At 37.0% G+C, this 21,130-nt stretch overlaps 3 protein-coding genes and 1 pseudogene across 4 annotated transcripts in view; 1 reads left to right on the plus strand and 3 right to left on the minus strand.

Moving 5' to 3' along the window:
* Nucleotides 1-8,824, minus strand: part of tfeb (transcription factor EB) — a 63,383-nt gene extending 54,559 nt beyond the window's left edge. For both annotated transcript variants that reach the window (XM_055161048.1, XM_020933112.2), the window contains exon 1: nucleotides 8,577-8,824. The gene's annotated coding sequence lies outside the window, so the exon portion shown is untranslated. The remainder of the gene's footprint in view (nucleotides 1-8,576) is intronic.
* An 877-nt stretch (nucleotides 8,825-9,701) lies between these two features.
* On the minus strand, nucleotides 9,702-9,819 carry LOC129411119 (5S ribosomal RNA; annotated as a pseudogene).
* Nucleotides 9,820-10,528: 709 nt separating this feature from the next.
* tmem183a (transmembrane protein 183A) lies at nucleotides 10,529-16,732 on the minus strand. Its single transcript, XM_020933213.2, has 8 exons — nucleotides 16,540-16,732; nucleotides 16,040-16,129; nucleotides 15,311-15,472; nucleotides 14,696-14,855; nucleotides 14,161-14,341; nucleotides 13,908-13,988; nucleotides 13,502-13,654; nucleotides 10,529-12,993 (listed from the first exon to the last, which is right to left on the minus strand). Exons 1-8 carry the CDS (start codon nucleotides 16,601-16,603, stop codon nucleotides 12,808-12,810), a joined length of 1,077 nt encoding a protein of 358 aa, XP_020788872.1. The 5' UTR covers nucleotides 16,604-16,732; the 3' UTR covers nucleotides 10,529-12,807.
* Nucleotides 16,733-18,279: 1,547 nt separating this feature from the next.
* ppfia4 (PTPRF interacting protein alpha 4) overlaps nucleotides 18,280-21,130 on the plus strand; it is a 119,336-nt gene continuing 116,485 nt past the window's right edge. Inside the window, 2 exon segments of the mRNA XM_055160866.1 lie at nucleotides 18,280-18,405; nucleotides 19,801-20,107. Coding sequence (XP_055016841.1) covers nucleotides 19,850-20,107 — 258 coding nt within the window. The 5' untranslated portion in view covers nucleotides 18,280-18,405; nucleotides 19,801-19,849.

A 21,130-nucleotide genomic window follows, 5' to 3' on the forward strand; every position in this document is an offset into this window, starting at 1 on the left:
GATATCTAAACTGTATATGTGTACTACAGTATGAGAAAACTGTCAAAAAGCTGAAAAAAGAAATTAAACTGTAGCATTATCTACAAATAAGGGTATAAAGCGGGGTTGTAAAAATCATTACAATATTAAACTTCAAAGCAAGATACTCATTTGAATAGGTATTGATACTTAAAAAAAAGCCTACATGACTCTTGTGAGCTTTAAGTCATGTTACCTTGGAGCTGTGTATTGTTTCAGTCACACATGTCTGAGTAATCCCTTATTATTAGTCTACATCTCTAAATCTCTAAATCCTTTGTTCCACCTTGTGATGTCATGAAGCTGTATAGTTTAAGTTAACAGTTACCTTTTACCTTCAGTTCAGCAGAGATGGGAAATTCCAGTGTTGAAATCATCCAAATGATTCTAGTGAATGTATGGAGTTTAAAAGCATAGTGGAGCGATCCTTGTTTTACCACATGACATCACAAGGTGGAACAGGGTGTTTTCTGTTTGAGAGAGGAACTCAGCCTAAATATACAGGGTTTGTGTGTTAAACATATGTGAATGAAATAAAACACAACTCCAGGTCTGTTTTGATGAGGAAACATTAAAACAGAGATCAAAAAATTGTGAAATATGGGCCCTTCAAAATAAATAGAACAATGGATCAATGGAGTTCTGACTGAGGAAGAAATTATGACTATTTTTTGTGTGAAACTGCAATAAATAAAGTCTGTATAGCTAATGTTCAGAAAAATAATAAAGCAATTTCTCATGTCATCAGTGAGACAAAATAAAATCCATACTGTATATTTGTGGGATATGATCCAGCCCTACACCTGCCCTGTTTACTCTGTTGGACAAAGTGAGAATGAGGTCGTCCAAACGTCACTGCGGCGCCACATTTTGATGTGTGACCTCTGACCTCTGCTGACAGTGACCTCGTGTTGTTTACTGACCTCTGGGCTTGACTGGGTGTGCACTCCCTCACCCCAGGGACAGGAACAGGAACCTCTGCAATGGCATTTCAGCATTTAAAACCAGTAACTACACTCTGTGTATATGTGAAACATAATTTAAAATCCTCTAGCATTTTTTTCTCAAGGTCAGAATAAGTCCACTGTGTACTGTCTGCATCTCTAAAGCGCTAAAGCATTTTACTGTTTGATAATCAGGATGTGCAGATTAGCTTGCTAGTGGTTGTTAGCGTTGCTGTAAAGGTAAAACTCTGCTCCACTGTGTTCTATGGTGAAAAGCACTTATAAACTCATCTTGATGAATAATTAGGATGCTCAGAATGCATAAGGTAAGTGAGGAATAACTTTGGACCACTGAAAACCATTGAAAATGAAGTAGTTCTGTTTTTAAGGTTGTAGCCAAACACATAAAAAATAACTGAAAATAAAATATAGCTAATATAACAAATATAACTGAAAAACGAATAAAATAATAGGGATGTAACAATAACTGAAATATCATCACATAGTATTGTCAAAGTTCTCACAATAATATTGTGGACCATCACAATATATCGAAATACAAGTCTCTTTGCTTAAATTAAGAGTTATGGTGCAGCAAAAGCTAAAAAAAAAGACAGAACTACATAGACCATGATCCTTTGCTCCATTTCAGTGCAAACTACAAGAAGAAATAACAGTTCTAAGCACTTTTACATCTTAGTTCTTTGGATTAAGTCTTGTCAAGGCATTTTAAGAGGAAAAAGACACATATTCACAGTTTTGTAAGCCTCCACAAAATATCGCAATACATATCATACCGTGAAATGTATATTGTGAACGTCCCCACCATACTGTGAGCTTTCAAACAATATTGCAATAAATATCATACCATGAGGTTCATACCATATATTGTATCGTGAGACTTGGATATCGTTACACCCATATAAAAAAAACAAATATAACTGAAAAAGTGGATCGCTATAAATTTCCATTTGCCCTAATTCTTGCAAATGGAAAGAGTGCTAACAGAAGGTGCACGGACTGGGGTAAAGCTGTACGTATTTTATTTGATTTTATTAGAAATAAAAGAGATAGCCAACTGTTTGCAGAGTAAGGAGTTTCAAACATACTGTAGTAACCAACTGCAACCCTATCTGCTGTTGTTTTTAGCCAGATCTGGACTGCTTCACTTCTCAAAGCACGAGCCGGTGGAGTCCTGTGACATTTGTTCTGTACTAGATTTCTTTTAGTCATTTTTGTCCATATAGATTTCTAGTAAAAGTCTTCATACACCTTTTCATTCATGTTTAAATCATTTTTTCAAAGCAACGGTAGCGACTTTAAGGATTTGAATAAAAATAATTAGTAATTTAACTACATAATTCCATATATGTCACTTTATTATATTTACTATAGTTGATGTCTTCTGTATGTGTAGGAAAAAAAAAAAAAAAACACTGAATAAGAGGTGTGCCCAAACTCATGACTTGTAGTGCATGTTTGAACTATAGAAAATATTATACAAGAAACACAAAGGTTCTAGAGGCAGTGCCGTTTGAATAATGCGCAGTATCAGACATGTAAATCAGGAGAGCAAACTTGCCATGATGGAAATTCCTTGTATATGCCATGTTTCAGTTCAACAAAGCCGAGCTAAGACATAATTTGTTTATATTTAGTTGTTATGTCAATGACCTGTTTACACAAAGAAACTAGACATGCTTCATTTGACAAAGTGTTTTCCTTTCACCTGAAGATTATCTGTGGTCCAATCAGAAGAATGCTGTCCAACTCCACCTTAGAGCAGAGGTTACCTGAAGGTCACTGAGTGGGAGGCAGCATTGTGAATTGACATTTTTTATTTAAAAAAAATTGATGCAATTTTAACCAATTCAACAACCATCATTTATACAGCTAATATGATATTCCTTCTATAATAATATTTTGTTGATTTCAGAGATTTTGTGAGTATCTAGTTAGTCACAGGATTAAAAATGTAGTTTAAAAGGCTACACTATTCTCTGATCTATGTTAAAATACTGTTTCCTCATAAAAAAAAAATACCTGGAGTTTTGTTTAGTTTCATTCACACAATTAACACACAAATCCTGCTTATTTAGACTGAGTTCTTCTCTTAAACAGAAAACACTCCATTCCACCTTGTGATGTCATATGGTAATACAGGAAAAGCTCCACTGTGTTTTTAAACTTCATAAACCTTCACTAGAATCATTTGGATGATTTTCAGCAGGCAACAGGTACCTTTTAACTTGAAAACTTCAAGCTTCATGACATCACAAGGTGGAACAGAGCATTTTGAGCTTTGGAGACATAGACAAACTAATAAACCCAGATTACTCAAACATGTTTGAATGAAACCAACCACAACTCCAGGTATGGGTTTGAGGGAGTAACAACATTACAACATGGCTTAAAGTTCAGAAGAATCCATTTTGTGTAATATAGGACTTTTAAGTGTATATTTCAGGCAAAAACAGTGGTTGACAGTAATATTTTTGTTCACTGAAAGTCACCTTAGATTAATCATTCACTACATCTGCATTATGTTGGTCTATTCATTAAGATTACAGTAGTAACATTCGAAAAATACAAACATTCAAGTCCTTTCATCTAGGAAAATGCAGTTCCACACAGATCTATCCATGGGTTGTGGAATGAAGACAAATAAGGACTGTTGCCAAAAAAATGTAACAATTTTAAATGGTGAAAAGTCTGCAAAATATTGCCAGTAACAGGAAGCTGAAATCATGAACGGCAAGCTGAACTTAATGACATTCTGAACAGAAGCAGCCGTAACAGATCTATGGTAAACACAAACTGAACCATGGTATTAGCACTGTGTGTGGAAAATGGTATGGATTACAAATACGAGCAACACAGTTAGCGCCATATTCAATATTTACAAATGAGCGCCGTGAGCTTCTACAGTGAACAGGTCAGCAGCTGTCAGTAAAGCAAATAATACACTACAACAACAAGTGCACTTCATATGGAAATGTGCATACAACTATGGAGAACAGAAATGGATCTTAGTTTTGTAGTTGACTAAAGACATGTCCTGTACAGCAGTGCTACTAGGGATGTAACAATCACCAAAATATCACCAAGTCTCACAATAACATTAAGGGCCATCACAATATATAATGAATTACAAGTTTCTCAGCTTAAATTCAATATGATGGTCCACCAACAGCTAAAAAACAGAGATAACTCCATAGACCATTAAGATAGAAAAGTAACATATTCACACTTTTAGCCTCCACAAAATATCGTACTGTGAGATGCATATCGTGAACATATCATATCGAGAGATTTAGATATTACTACAAAGATATATTGCAATAAACGATAATGTTGAAACTATTTTATGCCCTGACACAATAACAATAAAGCAAAATAATCTCAGTAAATCATTTTTAAACAGAAATTATCATTAAAGATCCTCAGCTGCAACAAATAAATTACAAAATGTTATCGTATACATATAAGAATCGCCCCATTATTGCAGGGAAAATGTATCAGCGATAAACACTGAGCCCTAAAAAATATGATTCTAGCTTTCATATACCAAACAATAGGTCAATATAGTAATTATAGTGATTAGACCTACTTGTAGATCATGTAGACCAGGGATACTCATTGCGCAGCTCGCGAGCCACATGCAGCTCGCCAAGCTTTAATTGGTGTCTCGCAAGCTTATACCAAAAATAGTAACACAGCCAATATATTTTTTCAAATGTGCAGATAAACATATTGTGAACGTTGTAACACAAACATCTGCATTACACTCAGTATAAATCAAGGCTTAATTAATGTTGTTTCTTAAAGGGGGCGCCGTAACACCAGCAACCAGTGATGCACAGGTCCATGTATAAATGACCCGTACCCGACCCACATTTTCAACTAACCCACACAACTCTGACCGCAAAAATTTTTTTTTAAATATTGTACCCTACCCGCTGCCTAAGCTGCATTTTAAAAAGTAGTCCATGTTCTTGATTAACATCATTGAAATAAAGTGACCAACAGAAATAAAGTGAGTGAAATGATGTTAATTAACATCTGATCTCTGAAAACATGAACCATCTCCCACACGACACACACACACAGAACAGATTCACTATCATCATCACCAACATCCCTCTGTCACAGAGAGAACACTCATATTCCACTAAGATGAGTCCTTTAGTCTGACAGAAGCTGAACCACATCAGCGACACAAGGAAAGAGACGCTTTTTTCAGGCTTACAGTTTATGCATATGAGTCAGGTGGTTTTAAGTTTCGTTTCTGTAAAATGTAAACTAATGTGTCAAAGCTGCATTAAACATATTATACTCTCAAATGGGCTTTCGGTCATTCCAGTATTAAGGTAAATATGGTTTTAATTGAAAATGTATTGGCTTTCTGTTTCTTTTTTGTGGGATGTCCAGTTTATACGTAGAAATGTACATATGCAAAGGTGATGTTGGAGTACGTTTGGTCTAAGGGGCTCTCCTCTTGATTTTGCTCTTCCATTGTGGCTCTTATGAAAAAAATTGTGAAGATCACTGGTGTAGACGAGTAAAAGGGGGGCGTGGCAAAAGAAATAAAAACAATTACACATTAGGGATGTAACAAAAACTGAAATATCATTATATTGTGGACCATCACAATATATCGAATTACAAGACTCTTTCCTTAAATTAATACTCATGGTGCAGCAACAGCTTAAAAAAAAAACAAAACAGAAGGAACTACATAGACCATGCTCCTTTGCTCCACTTCAGTGCAGACTACATGTAGAAATAACTGTTCTTAGCGCTTTTAAATCTTAGTTCTTTGGGTTAAATCTTGTCAAGGCATTTTAAGAAGAAAAAGTAGGGTATTCACAATTTTGTTAGCCTCTACAAAATATTGCACTAAATATCATACTGTGAGATGAGTATTTGTGAAAATTTATTACTAAGAGACTTATATATCATTACATCCCTATTATTCATATCTACAATCAGACTACTACTGCACTCACAAGACCCGCACGGGACTGGGAGTGTAAAGTATTTATACCGATAAAAGTATTGAGAAACAATGTATTTAAATAAAGACAGATTAAACTTGATGATTAAACGTGATTTTAATCTGCCTTTTTACATAAATACCAAACGTTCACATAACTTACTCACTGACTGACTTCTCCTTTTTGCTGCCGTCTCATATAAATATCCATAATCTAATAAAATGAGCAGTGCACTATGTAACTTTTTGTTTGGGGTTGCCTAAAATGTTCCACAGTATGACATTAAACACATCTACTTTACATTTATTCAATTCCAAGTAGTTTTATAGCTCAAAAACACCTAGAAAAACAAGCATTCTGACTGTGAGCAGGGTCACCTCTCCACAGGTCTGATCTGTAACCTGGTCTGGTTTGTTCTCCATGAAGATAGAAAGGTTTAACACCATACTGTGGAACATTCCAGACAAAGCAACAACATCTCCCTGAAGAAGCGTTTGACAGACCCTCCACCAGAAAAGTTACACAATGCACCTTTAACAACTAATGGACAGACTAGACTACTTATACTGTAAAATTGCATCTTGAATATGCAAAAAGCTACACAATATTAGTACACATATTTATACAACGAGCAAACGCACAATCAGCATGACAAAAAAACAAATGCGTTGCAATATATATATTTTTTTTATTTTGGTCCTCCATTTGACTAGCCTGATTCATCAGCCGGTTTCACTTTGTGGAAACCGTTTGACCTCACGGAGTTAGAATTCATTTGCTTGACGGAAGGCGGGCACTTTTTTAATTTAACCAATTGCTGCTATTTGGTCATGATGTATGTAATGCACCGCTAACAAGGCTAACTGATATATTAAGCTTTTCCCAAATCCCATAGGAACAAGGGCAATAACGTATTTCCCCTTGATAAAATTCACCAAACATTCTCTTTCGGGAATGGTTGCCAACACAGAATGTCTGGCTTCATTTACATCCATCTCGACCGCTTTGTTTACTGTTGTGCTGTATCTCAAAAGCGACCCAGACAGGTGCTTGAGTTTGACGTCATGGCTTCACAGCACTTCGCTGACTGGCCAGTGCGCGGTCTACAACTTCCAGAGTTTTTGTGAACCGTCTAGTGTATTCCAATTCCTGACCTAGTCGCTGGAGAGAAATGAAATTGAGTGGAGGCACTAAGTGGCGTCAGTCTGGCTACCATTTGACATCCAAGTCCAAATTTTCTTAGTTCAAGATTAAGCCTATAGTTGTCACTGGGTCTAAACACGATTTAGTCCCGCTTTGGTCCTGTTTTAGTCCATCTTTAGACCTGTTTTAGTCCCTCTTTGGTCCTGGTTTAGTCCATCTTTAGTCCTGTTTTAGTCCATCTTTAGTCCTGTTTTAGTCCATCTTTGGTCCTGGTTTAGTCCTTGTGTAGATGTATGGCTATTTTGGCTTACCCCAGTTTTCACCCTTTAGTAAAAAATAATACTGTATCACTTAGAATAAAATATTTTCCAATTTAACATCTTCTAAATTATTGTTAGATAATTGTGATTTGATTGTGAGTTCAACTTGCTTCAATTTATGTCATATTATCAGGAGTAGCAATAGATGTAGCAGTTGTAGTAGTATAGAAAAAGTTCCATCAGTAGTAGCCCAATATAACTTGTACTAGAAGTAACAGTAGTAATAATAGTAGCAACAGTAGTAGTAATTGTAGTAGAAGTAGTAGTATCATTAGCAACAGTAGCAGTAAAACTACCATTCCTCCAGGGGCCACAGTGTTCTTGTTACTGACACCAGCTGTAAGCGTGAGTATAAATGGAACGGATCAGAACAGACTGGCTCCACACGCACTGGATGCAGAAGACAGAGGAGGCAGATTTTGTGAACTGCATAACATAAAACCCCGTGATTGGTTCAATAAACGAGTTTAAAAGAAAATCAGAGGAGTTGTTAAAATGCACTGTGAGAAAATGTCATTTCCAGATACAAAAAACTGAAGAAGCGACTTGGATGAGCGGCAAAACATCTTCATTATAAATCCATTATAAGTCCAGTTAACAGAATTAAATTTTCTTTTGTTATAGATTCACTGTAACAAATAGCACTATAAAGAGCAACATAAATCAGTGTAGTGCTTTAAAATACCATAGCCTATTGAAATGTTTTGAATATATATCTAAAAACAACATATAACAAACATTTTATTTTTTCTTATTCGTGAATTTTTAGTGGCAAAGTGTTCAAACTCTGTTGCATTTTTTATTTTGTAAGTTATAGCAAGTGGCTGCACTAATACTGAGAACTTTTGAGGTGGTGTGGTGCCTTCATGGGCCTTTAGGTGGAAAATATTATATAACATTGACTTACTTATTTTATTTTATGTTTTTTTATGTAGTTAACGTAGTTTTTTACCTTGACTAGGACTGTTGCATCTATGAATTTTAACACATCACTATAACCTGCTCATTTAGTTACATTTAGAGTTTTATAATATGCAGTAAATTTGTTGAAATCACATTGTTCTGGGCTATAAAAAGCAAATAAAATATTTAGCCTTGAAAATGAGATGCAGCTGTCAAACTGGTGAAACTCTCTGTGGGGAAATGCCACTTACCGCTGCTGAAGGTCAGACGAACAGAGGAGCGAGGCAAGTTCACCAAAAGTGCGTGTCCACTGTGGTTTTGCGTCGCTCGTAAAAACTAAAACTTTACGACCGCTACCTTTCAGCCGCGTGTTCTGAAAACTCTTAAACCCCTTCTTTCCGGTAAACTGCGCGATTTAAATTCCTCCAGACCGCAAACACGTCGCAGCCAAATTTGTTTTCGTTTTGCTGCTCGTCGAGATGAGTGGAGTGTGGTGCGTCCCCGGTCACCTGCGCCACCGCCAATGGAGAAGCGGGAGAGGTGCATCACGGGTAATGTAGTCATGCGTTTGTAGGCTATTTCAGGGGCATGACGTGATGACTAAGTATGGAAAAGTTCTTTGAAATGCAAGAGTAACCGATGAGATTTTACTGGTGCTTTCTTGATCATTGTTACGGTCATTAAGTTATCATAACAGAGCTAAATCAGCAATATACGTAAATTACAATAAATGTTACTTTTTTAGCCGACCTCCAAATGGAAAATCAAATGAAGTGTTGGCTACTAAATAAATTGGTTTACTAATACGTCCGCCACCTACTTGTCTCCATGGAGATGCGTGCTATTGCTTTGCCTAATGTTCCACAGATGGCCTTAAACTTGGCTATAGAGACAAGCATATGGTGACAAAACAGCAAAGTTCAGGTTAGAGGTGTGGAAAGGCAACTCACTCACAGAAAGCGTGTTTTTCAAGGTACATGTGAGCAGTAAATGTAACTGAGCTACAAGAAAAAGAAAAAAAAGCCACAAAACATGCACAACAGGCAAATCTTTCAACCAATAACTTGTGATCATAAACCTAATTTGAAATTTGGAGATGCATGGGCCCAGGTGCTGCATCGCTGTCTCTAAATGCCCTGGCAGCATTCTGGATAATAATGCTTTTCTGGACACTCAAAGACACTTTACAGAGCATTATTCATTCACTCCACACTCGGTGGTGGTAAACTACTGTTGTAGCCATAGCTGACAGAAGCAAGCCTGCCAATCTGCATAGTCAGCCCCTCCGACCACCACACACACACACACCCACACCTTTCACACTAGGCAATGTGGGTGAAATGCCTTGCAACAGTTTTTGCAACTGGCAATAAAACACACTGTGGCACCTGGTACTCCCAGCGGTCTCCCATCCAAGTACTACCCAGGCCCAACCCTGCTTAGCTTCTGAGATCTGACAGGATCAGGCTTTGACAAACTTGTATGCCCACAGAATGGTTCAAATTCTCAAATGCAGGGGACAAATGATATAAAATGGTACAATAATAACAAAAAACCTGTGTCATGAAGACCAAAACTTATAAGCAAATCTAACAAGAAAGGAATAGCTCATCTATGAATAATATGAAAAAGAAAAAAAAAAAGCGACTTAATATTAAGATTGACTTCAGCATTATCACAATGCACATACTACTACTAGATACTTAATATTGAGTTGATATCACAACAAACTTTTTATACATACAAAACAATGTAGATTTCTTCAACTGAACAATAAAATATTTCAAACTGTTTTTGTATAGATCTTTTTTTTTGTATAGACCATTCTAAAACTATTCAGGACATGTCCCACTATCTTCTGGTATATTAAAATGTCATACAATTTTACAGATTTAGTCTGAATATTACGGAGAGAATCCAGCTCTCAACATAAACATCACAGGTTGAGCGGTCAAATCCACTGACCCACAGGTTGGCTGGTGTGATTCCAGCTCCCACAGATGAATGCTGTCGTTGTGTCCTTGGGCAAGACACTTAACCCACCTTGCCCACAGTGTCTGTGTACACTGGTGTGTGAATGGGTGAGTGGTTCCTTGTTGTAAAGCGCTTTGAGTGCCTTGAAGGTGGAAAAGCGCTATAGAAAAATGTGACCATTACCATTACCAATATAAAAATATAAATAAAATATAAATACACACTCCAGGAGATTTCTAAATGACTAGTTTGATTTTATTCAGTGTGTCTGTCAGTCCTAGTCTTGGCTAAAACAGAAACTAGACTGTCATTGATCTACTGCCATTCACAACATGACACATCTGCAGCAAGAAGTGCCCGAAATCACAACATCTTTAGAAATGATTCCACAACACGTTCAAATCAAGTTGGCTTAACAATTTCAACATAATAGACCAATTCTGCTCAAAATCAAAATAAACTCATCATTTACGCACTAACTGTAGTGAATTTACATATGGGCGGTTACATTCAATAGTCATGAAACACTTGTAGGCATTAAAGATTGACACAGGTGGCAGTGGAAGGCAGGCGAAACGAAATGCTGTGAATTTAAAGGAGGATTAAATATTAGTATTCTAAGACTATGATTAAATGGATTTGAGGTAATCGCCTCTTTGGCCCCTTCAGTGTTCATATTACACACTAAGGTTACAAAATATATTAAATACATCTATATGACAAAATAACAAACCAAAATTTAAATAGAAAATTGATCAGTGGCTCTCAAGTTGTGGTACAGTTAATGCAAATATTGTGCGTTTGACTCCTGTTGTTAGAAATGCATACTGTTGTGTCCTTTAGTCCTGGTTTGGTCCTAGTTCCATAGCACCAAAAAATGTGACTTACATCTTGAAGGCCCATGACAAACAATATGGTAACTAGAGATGTTGCTGCTTTGCCAGGAATGTTCCACAGTACGGTACTAGACGTATTTATAATCATGGATACAATCGGGCGAGTAGCAGATGGCAGACCCCTTACCAGAAAAGTTACATAAAGCACCTTTGATTTATTATAGGAACTGGTTTAAGGAGGTAGAGTTGCAGGATTTCTCTTAGAATTCACAAAAAATAAAATATCTTTAAATATGCAGCAACATAACACTTAATTTGGGGTTCCTGTCCATTAGTTGAGAACCACTGATCTATTTTTGATTGAATCTGAAGGCAGTACCAAGTTTAGGTTAGGATATGTGACGTGTAGATGACAATTCATGAGGATATGCGTGTCAATTAATAACATTATACAACTGATTTAAAACAAGATAAATAAAAATAAAATCTCTAAAGCTGAATCATGTTTCTCAAGTAGTTATCAGACCAGTTTAAGTTATTGAAGAGACAGCACCAGAACACAGAGAACTGAATTGTGTTGGACATATTATGAACTCAAAAAGACCCTGGCTACTATCACATTAATTACTAGTTAAATCAATTTTATGTCTGTTCTTATTTTGCAAAACATAAAAAGCATGATTCTTATGTTTCTATATTCAAAAACTATATCAAGTTATATGGTAATTGACAAAAATTTGGTTGCTATATTTGAGACTTCTGAGACCTTTAATTCTAGATCATTGACTTGGCTTGCTTCATGAAGTGTAATGCCTCAAAGTGTTTGCTGCCATCTTGTGCCAAAAGCGTAAATTTCACATATGAAAATTGTTCTGGTTCATGAAATAGTTCTAATATTTCTACCATGGAATATAGCTAGAAAGAAAACCAATGCATGTGTAGCCAGGGCCTTAATACATCTAAAGTGTCCTCCTATCAAGTACATGTGGTTTTAACATCTACAAGACATTAACAATGCACAAATGAATTCACTGAATTTATAGTTGCACCATTTTGTTTAACCAGGGCAATGCTGTGTCTCTATTTGAAAGCTCCCATATTATGCAAAATTAATTTCATAGCTTTTAACAGTGTTGATCCCCACTGTTACCAGTAGAGGCTGCCTGACAAGCCTCTAAATGTAGTGAAAAATATTGATTTTTTTTCCTTTTACATCAATAAATGTTTATATATCAGGGCTGAAAGGTTAATGAATACTGCAATTTTTATAGACCGCAATTACCAGATTAGAGCATTTGCCTGCATTGATATTTTTGATGAATAAAATGTATTAACTCTGTACTTCTGACCTTGACAAACATGTTCTGAAATGCATTTGATTTGATTCCTGCATTTAGCAGTTCATATTTCTGTCTTCTCAAATGCCACTGTTTTAGATATTTTTAAAATGCGCACTTTGAACCGAGTTTTCTTAAAAGCATTACAAACCTACCTACAACATTTGAGAGAAAAAAAAAAGCAATGCAATATTTCCCAACCATTCAGCCCTATAACATGTACAACACAACTAACAAGACGTGAAATGCTAAGGAAATGTAGCTAATGTCCAAAATGATAACTAAAACCTGATAAAAGCATACATGTGCAATATGGGAGCCTTGTGGTTTTTGTTTTATTCATGTGAGGAGAAGGGGTACTGCGGGTGCCACCAGTCCATGAGGCGCACACTGTGAACAGGGTCCAGTACAACCTGAGTGCCGCCCTGCTCTGCCCTCTTCTTGCCCCGGGGCAGAGGAGAGTCCTGGAACACCAAACGCACCCTATGATGGCGCATGTCTGTACTGACGTTGAGTGTGAACTAAAGAGGGAGAACAAATAAGAATTACATGAGTACAGTTAAATTTGGTTAGTCAAGATCATTTGAAAAGCTAAAAGGTTTTCAGGTTAAAGGTGCACTGTGTAATTTTTCTGGTGGAGGGTCACCGTCTGCTTGTCCCCCTGAAGATATCACTGTATCTCTGAGCTATAAAACACCTGCAGCTGAATAAATACAAGGTGGATATGTTTAATGCCCTCCTGTGCAACATTCCAGGCAAAGAATAAACATCTCCATGGACACAAGCAAGTAGCGGATCCTCCACCTTTGAAGTTACACAGTGGAACTTTAAGGCATATAGGTCCCAGTTTGAAATACAATTAATTTAATAAAGTCATTAGATATCATAAGATTGTCCTTCACAGTGAGGAGTAATTAAATCCCTAATAATTTAGTATGAATTGCTTATCTTAAAAGCAAAATTCCTTAAAGCTTGTACTAAAAGATCTAAATATTCTCTGTCATTTGGAGTGATAATTGTGAGACTGACCAGAGTGAGGGTCATCCCCATGACGACAGGGGTGAAGATGAAGTTGAGAGTTGTGACTTGGAGCATGTAACAGTCGGAGTCTGGGTTCCTGTGCACGTCTTCGTATTGTTGGGGCAAACACAGGACTTTGGCACGACCATTTTTATAATACCCCTGGTGGAAAGAAGAGGCACAGACATTGATTGTTTAATAAAAACCTACTGAAACTCAATTACTGTAATGGTAAAACAATAGTCATTGATCCTGGTAGTGATGTCAATAAAATACAAGCACAATACTGAGTTTTGGCATTTCTCTAGTAAATCTTCTCATAGAAATTACAATTAATAAAATTATTAAATGTATAATCAAATTAAAATAAATAAATAAATAATAATAATAATAATTTCCCATTATAGCATTTTACCTGCTTCACAAATTTGAAGTTGAATTCCCACAGTGGCTCAGGCCGAGTCCCTGTCAACTTTTGGACCCAGAATAGTAAACACTGCAAAGAAATACAAAATCAGTGTGCAGGCATTAGTATTTTATTAGAATTGTTGTCAGTGTTATCAAGAAACATACTGGCTTGCCTGGATGGCATTTTGAGAACTAGGACAATCAGAAGGTATTTGAAACCATTCATTTAAACACGCACTAAAACAGTTGTTCTGACTTGCCTTAGAGTTGAGCAGAGTTGAGGGCGTGGTCTCTGGGAGGGACGGGACTTGTGAAACCCGTAATATGAATGGTTCATACAAATGAAAGAGCGAGCGAATCACACGCGCTCGTAAACATCGCATCTTCTCCACAGAGTCGCGTTGAAGACGCAGCGGCAAATCTGCATCCATCCTGTAGTGCCTGCAACAGAGAGAACATACAGAGAGACAAGCAGGTCAGAAAAATTTACTCAAGTTATACCTACATATCCATGGGTCTCAGAATGATGAAAAACAGGCAAAGTGATTAACAATGTAAAACAAAATATTATGCATTATGAAGGGGAAGTTCTCAAAATGTTACAGGTAACAGAAAAATGAAACCCATGAATTAAGTTAGTCCATAAGAAGAAAGTGAAATACGTGACTGTATCTTTTAAGTAAAGGAACATACTTTTTAACCCCCATTAAGAAATCTCAGTTATACTTTAAACAGGCAGTCTGTGATGGTTTGAAAATGGAATTAGATCATAAACATTAAAAAAGGTGGTTGAACCTTTTGTAGAGTCTGCTCCAGAAGGCAGCAGTGCAGGTGACAATCCAGGCATTTCTACAGATCAGAGCGAATCTGCAAACATCTTCAGGACGAATGTAGGAGGACAGCACCAGCCAAATGTCCACCGGGTACTCCTGTCCATCACCGCTCTCGCTGTTCTCTGAAGAAAATGTGCATTGAAATATGTAAATGAAACATTCATATTTTAACCATATAGAATAATTTAAATGCAACATATATTTTGTAGTAAACAGTTTACAATATTTTGGGCACTCCAAGAGAGACAGCATGTATTTTTTTTTTTTTTTTAAATGGGCCAATCAGCTGACTTAAGAATACACATAAAAGCCTAATTTGAACAGTAGATAATACACAAAATGTGATTACGTTGCTCTCTTATTGAGTCTGTAGAAAAACGAGGTTGGGGTTGAGTTTGTAGTACGTTCAAATAACAGAATTTTCTGAAATTCCAATAGGCCCTACAAATCAGCCCAAAAACATTGGCTAATCTTACTAATTTCTCTTGACTCTAAACAATTGGCATCACCTGTGAAAAAACATATATTGGTTGCACTGTAATAGAGAGGATACTGAAAGTGAAAATAAGTCTAACACCTTTCCTCCTCTTGTTTTTCTTCTTGTGGGCTGCTTTAGACTGATTCTCATCTGGGTCTAGCTCCTCGCCGCTTTCCAGAGCGTCTCCATTCACACAGACAGCAGACGTGAGCACCTCATCCACTGTGCCCTGAGAAGCCTCCAGACCGCACAGTAATTTCACTGAGAAAACAAATCAATAATTACTCATCTGTTCAAATCATATGAGTAGTTGTAACAAAATACTTTTTCAAATACAAAATCCTTTTTTTTTTTTTTTAAAATAACAATAACAGCAATGTTTTTTAATTATTAGTTAGCCATTATTAGTAACTACAGGTCGGTCATTGTTAATTTATTGAAATAATAAAAAACAAAGTTTTTCCAAGCTCTGCTATTGAATAATAATCTTTTTTATTTTTTATTGAAAGATGTAATGTTCAGTCAGCCTTCAGTAAAATGACAATTAATTTGTAATAGCATATGACAATGCCATTTTTAATAGCAAACAACACTGTTTCATGTTATGATTGATGTGTGAGTGTACTCATAGTTTATACTGCCTCTTGGCCAGGTCATCATTGCAAATGAGGTGTTCTCAATTGGCTTATATTGAATAAATAAATAAACAAATAAGTAAACCTGTAAGCTAAACTGAAATAAATATGTATGTAAGGTTGGTAACAAAACTGAATGCTTGTATGCTATTTAATAGCATATTTTAATATCATTTCTATATTAGAGACTTGCCTTCTTTTTCCACAGCATTGACAACAGCCTTCTTCACTCTTCCAGACTTGACTACGGCTGGATCGGCATCGGCGTAATCAGCAACTGAGACTACAACAAAAACAGCCTTAAATATAAAATAATTACATACATTTACCTGCATTTTATCATATCATCTCTAATTTACTGCAGGTCGTCTTAATTGCATTGTATAAATACATATAATTGTGTAAATAATAAACAGGAAAAGACTTCTGCATGAGTTTAATTATTATCTGACCATGATCTAAACATAGGTAAAGCTAAATTTATTCCTGGCATATTACTAGACACAATCGGGTTTCAAATAATGCATATTTCATCACATACAATGTTATACGTAAGCAAAGTCAAGAAGAGAACAATATAAAACCTTAAAACCAATCTTTCATTGACAGTCTTCTTAAATTTGCATGATCTTGAAGTTTATGCACCGGTCGGTTAGCATGTTAGCTCTCTAACGCTAATGTGAAGTCTCATACCTGATTCGGAACACACGTCCCCCGCCCTAAATTTCAGCCGTTTTCTGTTTCCTTTCTTGGGCATGTCGATAAGGGGATTACTCTGCGAATACTTAGCGGGGCTGTGGGTCCTGCCATGTCTGTATGGCAAGCAGGAGAAGAGAGAAAGAAAGAAAAATGATAGAGAATTTAAAAAGTGTACCGCCAGGATCTTCAGCCATCATGGACTGACGGGACGTCGGAAGTATCGCGAGAGTTGTAGTTTCACACTTTTGTTGCCCTCTGTTGGCAAAATCAACCTGATTATCTTAATTTTTTTAATACTGATAATATTTTGGAAAAATAATACTGGATTCCGAAGCACACAACTAAGAATAACAATGATTCACTTTGCAATGACACGAAATGGACCAAGGTAGCCAATTTTCACTTGCTAGTTGCACTAAACTCAATTTGTACAGCTAGTTTTTCTTTAAATACTTAATTTGATTGTTAAAATAATTTGTGAATGTTGGGATAATGATTCGATCACTTAATTCTGTACTTTTCAACCTGTATAATGTTCGCTTTCTGTTTTCATTGCCCGCCAATTTGTGATTTGATAGTCACCTCGTCACTTGGCTTCTTTCCGTAATCTGCACTCTGGTTATCTGTTATCTGTGGCAAAGTTAGTGATCTATAATAGACTACATTTGATCAATTTCATGGAATCCAGTCAGGGGTAGGTCAGACAGTAGTGCAATGAATATTATTTTCTAATTAAAACAATCCACGTGTAATTTGTGTTTTGTCCGCCAGATGACGACAAACTACTACCCAAATTTTACGCACCACGTTATAAACCTGATAGGCCTAATAAAGTTCGGCTACTACTACTACTACTACTACTACTACTACTACTACTACACACGTGCATGCCACGAGGTAGCTTGAGAAGACAGTCAAACATTTTTTCCTCATCATTATAGTTTATAGCATCTAATGTTTATCCTGCACGCGTATTATTATTGTTCATTATGCTGTGTGATAGAGCTTTTGGCAATGACATGAATTCTACTCTATATGAAACTCATTAGCCTTATAAATGCCACTATATCAAGCGAATGTTGTGTTTTATTTTCTTGTTTCGACCTGTAGCCATTGATTGCGCAATAATCAGCATGCATTTAATAGCATGGGTATAGACTTTTAGAAAATTAAGAAATACATTGTAAGTCTTCGCTACTTCATCCTTTAAAATGGTGACTACGCCCCTTAACGTGTCTCTGAAGTTGACACCTCTGCAAGCTCCACTCTGGTGCTGATGCAAGACATTATATGGATGCATTCTGTATTATAACTGCTTTCACAATAATAGTTGGGTCTGTTTTTGCTTGTCGATATATAGGATGGGAATCTAAATGTCCTTTGGTTTGGTTTCCCCGTTTCTGCTCTGGTTCGCAGGCGCATATGCTGCAAGCGCTAATAGGCGGGAGGAGTGTCTGCCTCGCTGCCACACAGAGCGCACAGTGTCACCAAGCGAGAGAGAGGAAGAGGAGGAGGAGAGGAAAGGAGTCGGTGTGCGAAGATGGAGATGTAAAGACGGATGCGGATCAGACGCGCGAGCCCGTTCACTCCCCCTACTCGTCTCCACTTGGATGTATCGTGCGTTGGGTAATTTTTCTACCTCCAAATGTGCTTCTACTGTCGCGTTTACGGCCACCACCCCTTTGATCCTATATCCTCCATCCTCGAGTGAGCTGTCAATCAACTCGCACCGGGGTTGGTACATGTGGTAGTCCATGGCGCGCCGGGTTGGGCCGACAATTTGCACAAGGGCTGAGCCGATGCCGGATAATATGGATGGAAGGTCAAACCCCGTTTCGCCATTCGCATCACTTTGATAAGGTAAGGCCGTGTAAAGCTGTACGCGTGCATGTAGCTACAGTCTGTGGGGTCTGCTGGGAATGAGCGCGCATATGCAGGGTTTTGGTTGCCACGCGGCGTTTATAGGCCTCCTTATAGCAGTTATTGCAAGTGTGTGATAGGCCTTTTCACATTCATTCACACATGGCATCTGTTTGACGTATCGTTTAAAATAAGGAAAATGTAAAGACTTGCTTTGGTTTTCTGGACTATTTGCTGTTAGACAATCTGCCTAGTACAACATGTGACCATAGAGGCTCAGATAAGTGAAATTACTATGCCACATTTTAGCTTCAAACGTCATGTATTCTTCGTGGTTTATGTCTGATCTTTATGTTTTATTAAAGGTATAGTGAAAAAGAGAATGAACAGTGCTTCTCATAAGGTGTTACTGGCATCTTTGGTGGTACGTAGGCTTCCATTAGGCTGGAGACTGTCAGGGTCCTCTGCAATTTTGGCTCATTTGGTGCAGTTTAGAGTCATATTCATTCATGTAGTCCTTCTGTGGTTCAATCCTGGCATAGACCCAGGTTATAGTCCTTAGACAAGTTTTTGCCTGGGTTTAATCCTGGTTTAGTTCTGGCCATGAAGTGAATATTTAGAGAACTAGTGATTCACTAGAATTGATTGAAAATAATTCAGGAGGGTGCCATAAACTATTTCAGCTCAGTTGGTAGTCTATTGCTCGCCCCCCTGATTGCTGATGGTTCTATCTCTGCTGCTGGTGTAAAATTTATGTTGTCTTCTTATGCCAAACACTTAACCCTACTTGCCTGTACATATATTAGTAATATTGTATATTTATATGAATTTATATGATTGATATTATATTCTGCCTGGTGCTGAATTACATATTTCTGTCAGTCAGCCCTTTGAGCAACTGATTCTGTACTGTGCTGTAGAAATCCATTATATTAGACATTACCAATTAGCAGCATTTATCTTTTGAATATGTTGATTAAACTGAGTAAACTTTACTTGAATGAAAGTTGATATTAAAGCTCCAATGGCTGTTGCAGGTATATGGAGTAAAGGGGTGGGTGATATGACAAAAAAAAAATCCTATTATGATTTACCGAGAAAATCACATGGCTTTATTTACTTGTCAAACTAGGTCAATATAAAACCTAAAGACAAAACCAAGACCAACCCAAGTCTACTTAATGTAAAATCATCAATAATATCTGCCTTTTTGTATATTGAAATTTGAAACTGTTAAACTGAGAAATTTTTGTTGTTGCGATAAATATATTTTGTGCAATATCGATTGTTACGTCAGCCAATATTGCAATATCAATGTTTTTGCGATATATTGTGCATCCCTACTACACTTCACATCTTGGACACTGATTCTTACCCGTGCTGTCATCTCCATAGTGACACTGGCCTTGTAGCGCAGCCGTAGAACCGTGGAAGAGGAGGGAAGATGATGTGCGAAGTGATGCCCACCATCAGTGAGGGGGACACGGGCGCCCCTCCGCGAGGCCCAGGGGGGGTCCAGAACGGCTCGGAGCAGGAGGCCAACTTTGAGCAGCTCATGGTGAATATGCTGGACGAACGTGACAAGCTGCTAGAATCCCTCCGAGAAACACAGGAAACGCTGATCCAGTCCCAGAGCAAACTGCAGGGGGCGCTACACGAGAGGGACATGTTACAGAGACAGATCAACGCCTCGCTGCCTCAGGTAAGAGCATGGAGTTACACAAGGGAAATTAAAAGCTACATGTTTGATTTTAACATTCATATATTTGCAGTAGTTGTAAGTTGTGCGGTTGTGAGTTGTACAGTTTTGAATTGTGCATTGAATTGTTTGCTTCTTATTCTATTCTACTGTATTGACTTTTAAAAGAACCCAAGAAATTAATATACAAAACAGGCGAAATGAATGATGAATAATGTTATTGTGCTGCCTGGTATGTTCCACAGTATGGCATAAACATATCAAACAAGCATTTATTTTTCAATCTCAGGTATTTGTATTAGGGCCCCTCGATATATCGGTTGGCTGATATTATCGGCTATCACCCTAAATCTTGCCGATATGGGCCAATATTTCAAGTGGGCATGTTATACCTTGTTATAAAGATTAGACTCTCTACATTATGTTCATGTAATTCAGTTTACAGACAGATAAATATAATTTATTATAATAAATAAAAATAAATAAATAATAATATTATAATATAATTATTTATATCTGTGGTGTAATTTATCTTTATTTAATATCTGTGGAGTAATTTATCTGTGTGTGTGGCTGTACTGTCCCTGAACACACCCCCAGAGTCACATCACTCACGTGCGCTTGTTTACACCTGCAGCCATAGATCCGTGTGCAACACTGAGCTTATATTCTATTTACAGACAATCGGTTTGAGTCTGGATTAAAAGGACTTTTATTAGAGCAGGCGTGTGATCTGAGAGGAGCCTGTGTGTTGGAAATGTGTCTGTTTTGAAGCTAGTTTTGGTTATTTCTCATTGGTTAGCGATTAGCTGCTGTAGCTCCCGCACATAAACAGGCTGTTTTCTCTTCTATTGACCTACTGTAAAGTGATTACATTGGGTGTATATATGTTACTGGACCTGCGTTGATATGTAAATAAGATGTGAATAGAGTTGTGAATGACATTTACGTATATAATTTATTAGCACGGCGCACATGCATTTACAGCTAAAGGCTAATAGCGGTAATTTACTACTTTACTAGCTA

The sequence above is a fragment of the Boleophthalmus pectinirostris genome, unplaced genomic scaffold (genome assembly GCF_026225935.1).
Source record: "Boleophthalmus pectinirostris isolate CB_2022bp ecotype Guang Dong unplaced genomic scaffold, ASM2622593v1 HiC_scaffold_3, whole genome shotgun sequence".
Taxonomy (NCBI): Eukaryota; Metazoa; Chordata; class Actinopteri; order Gobiiformes; family Gobiidae; genus Boleophthalmus; species Boleophthalmus pectinirostris.

Bases quoted from the DNA above. Each gene is read 5' to 3' on its own strand.
- tmem183a (XM_020933213.2), bottom strand. From the start codon at position 16,603: ATGCCCAAGAAAGGAAACAGAAAACGGCTGAAATTTAGGGCGGGGGAC. The intron at 16,130-16,539 runs GTATGAGACTTC...TTTTTGTTGTAG, and splicing joins GGACGTGTGTTCCGAATCAG to TCTCAGTTGCTGATTACGCC. The intron at 13,655-13,907 runs GTAAAATGCTAT...TCTTTCCACCAG, and splicing joins ACTTCAAATTTGTGAAGCAG to GGGTATTATAAAAATGGTCG.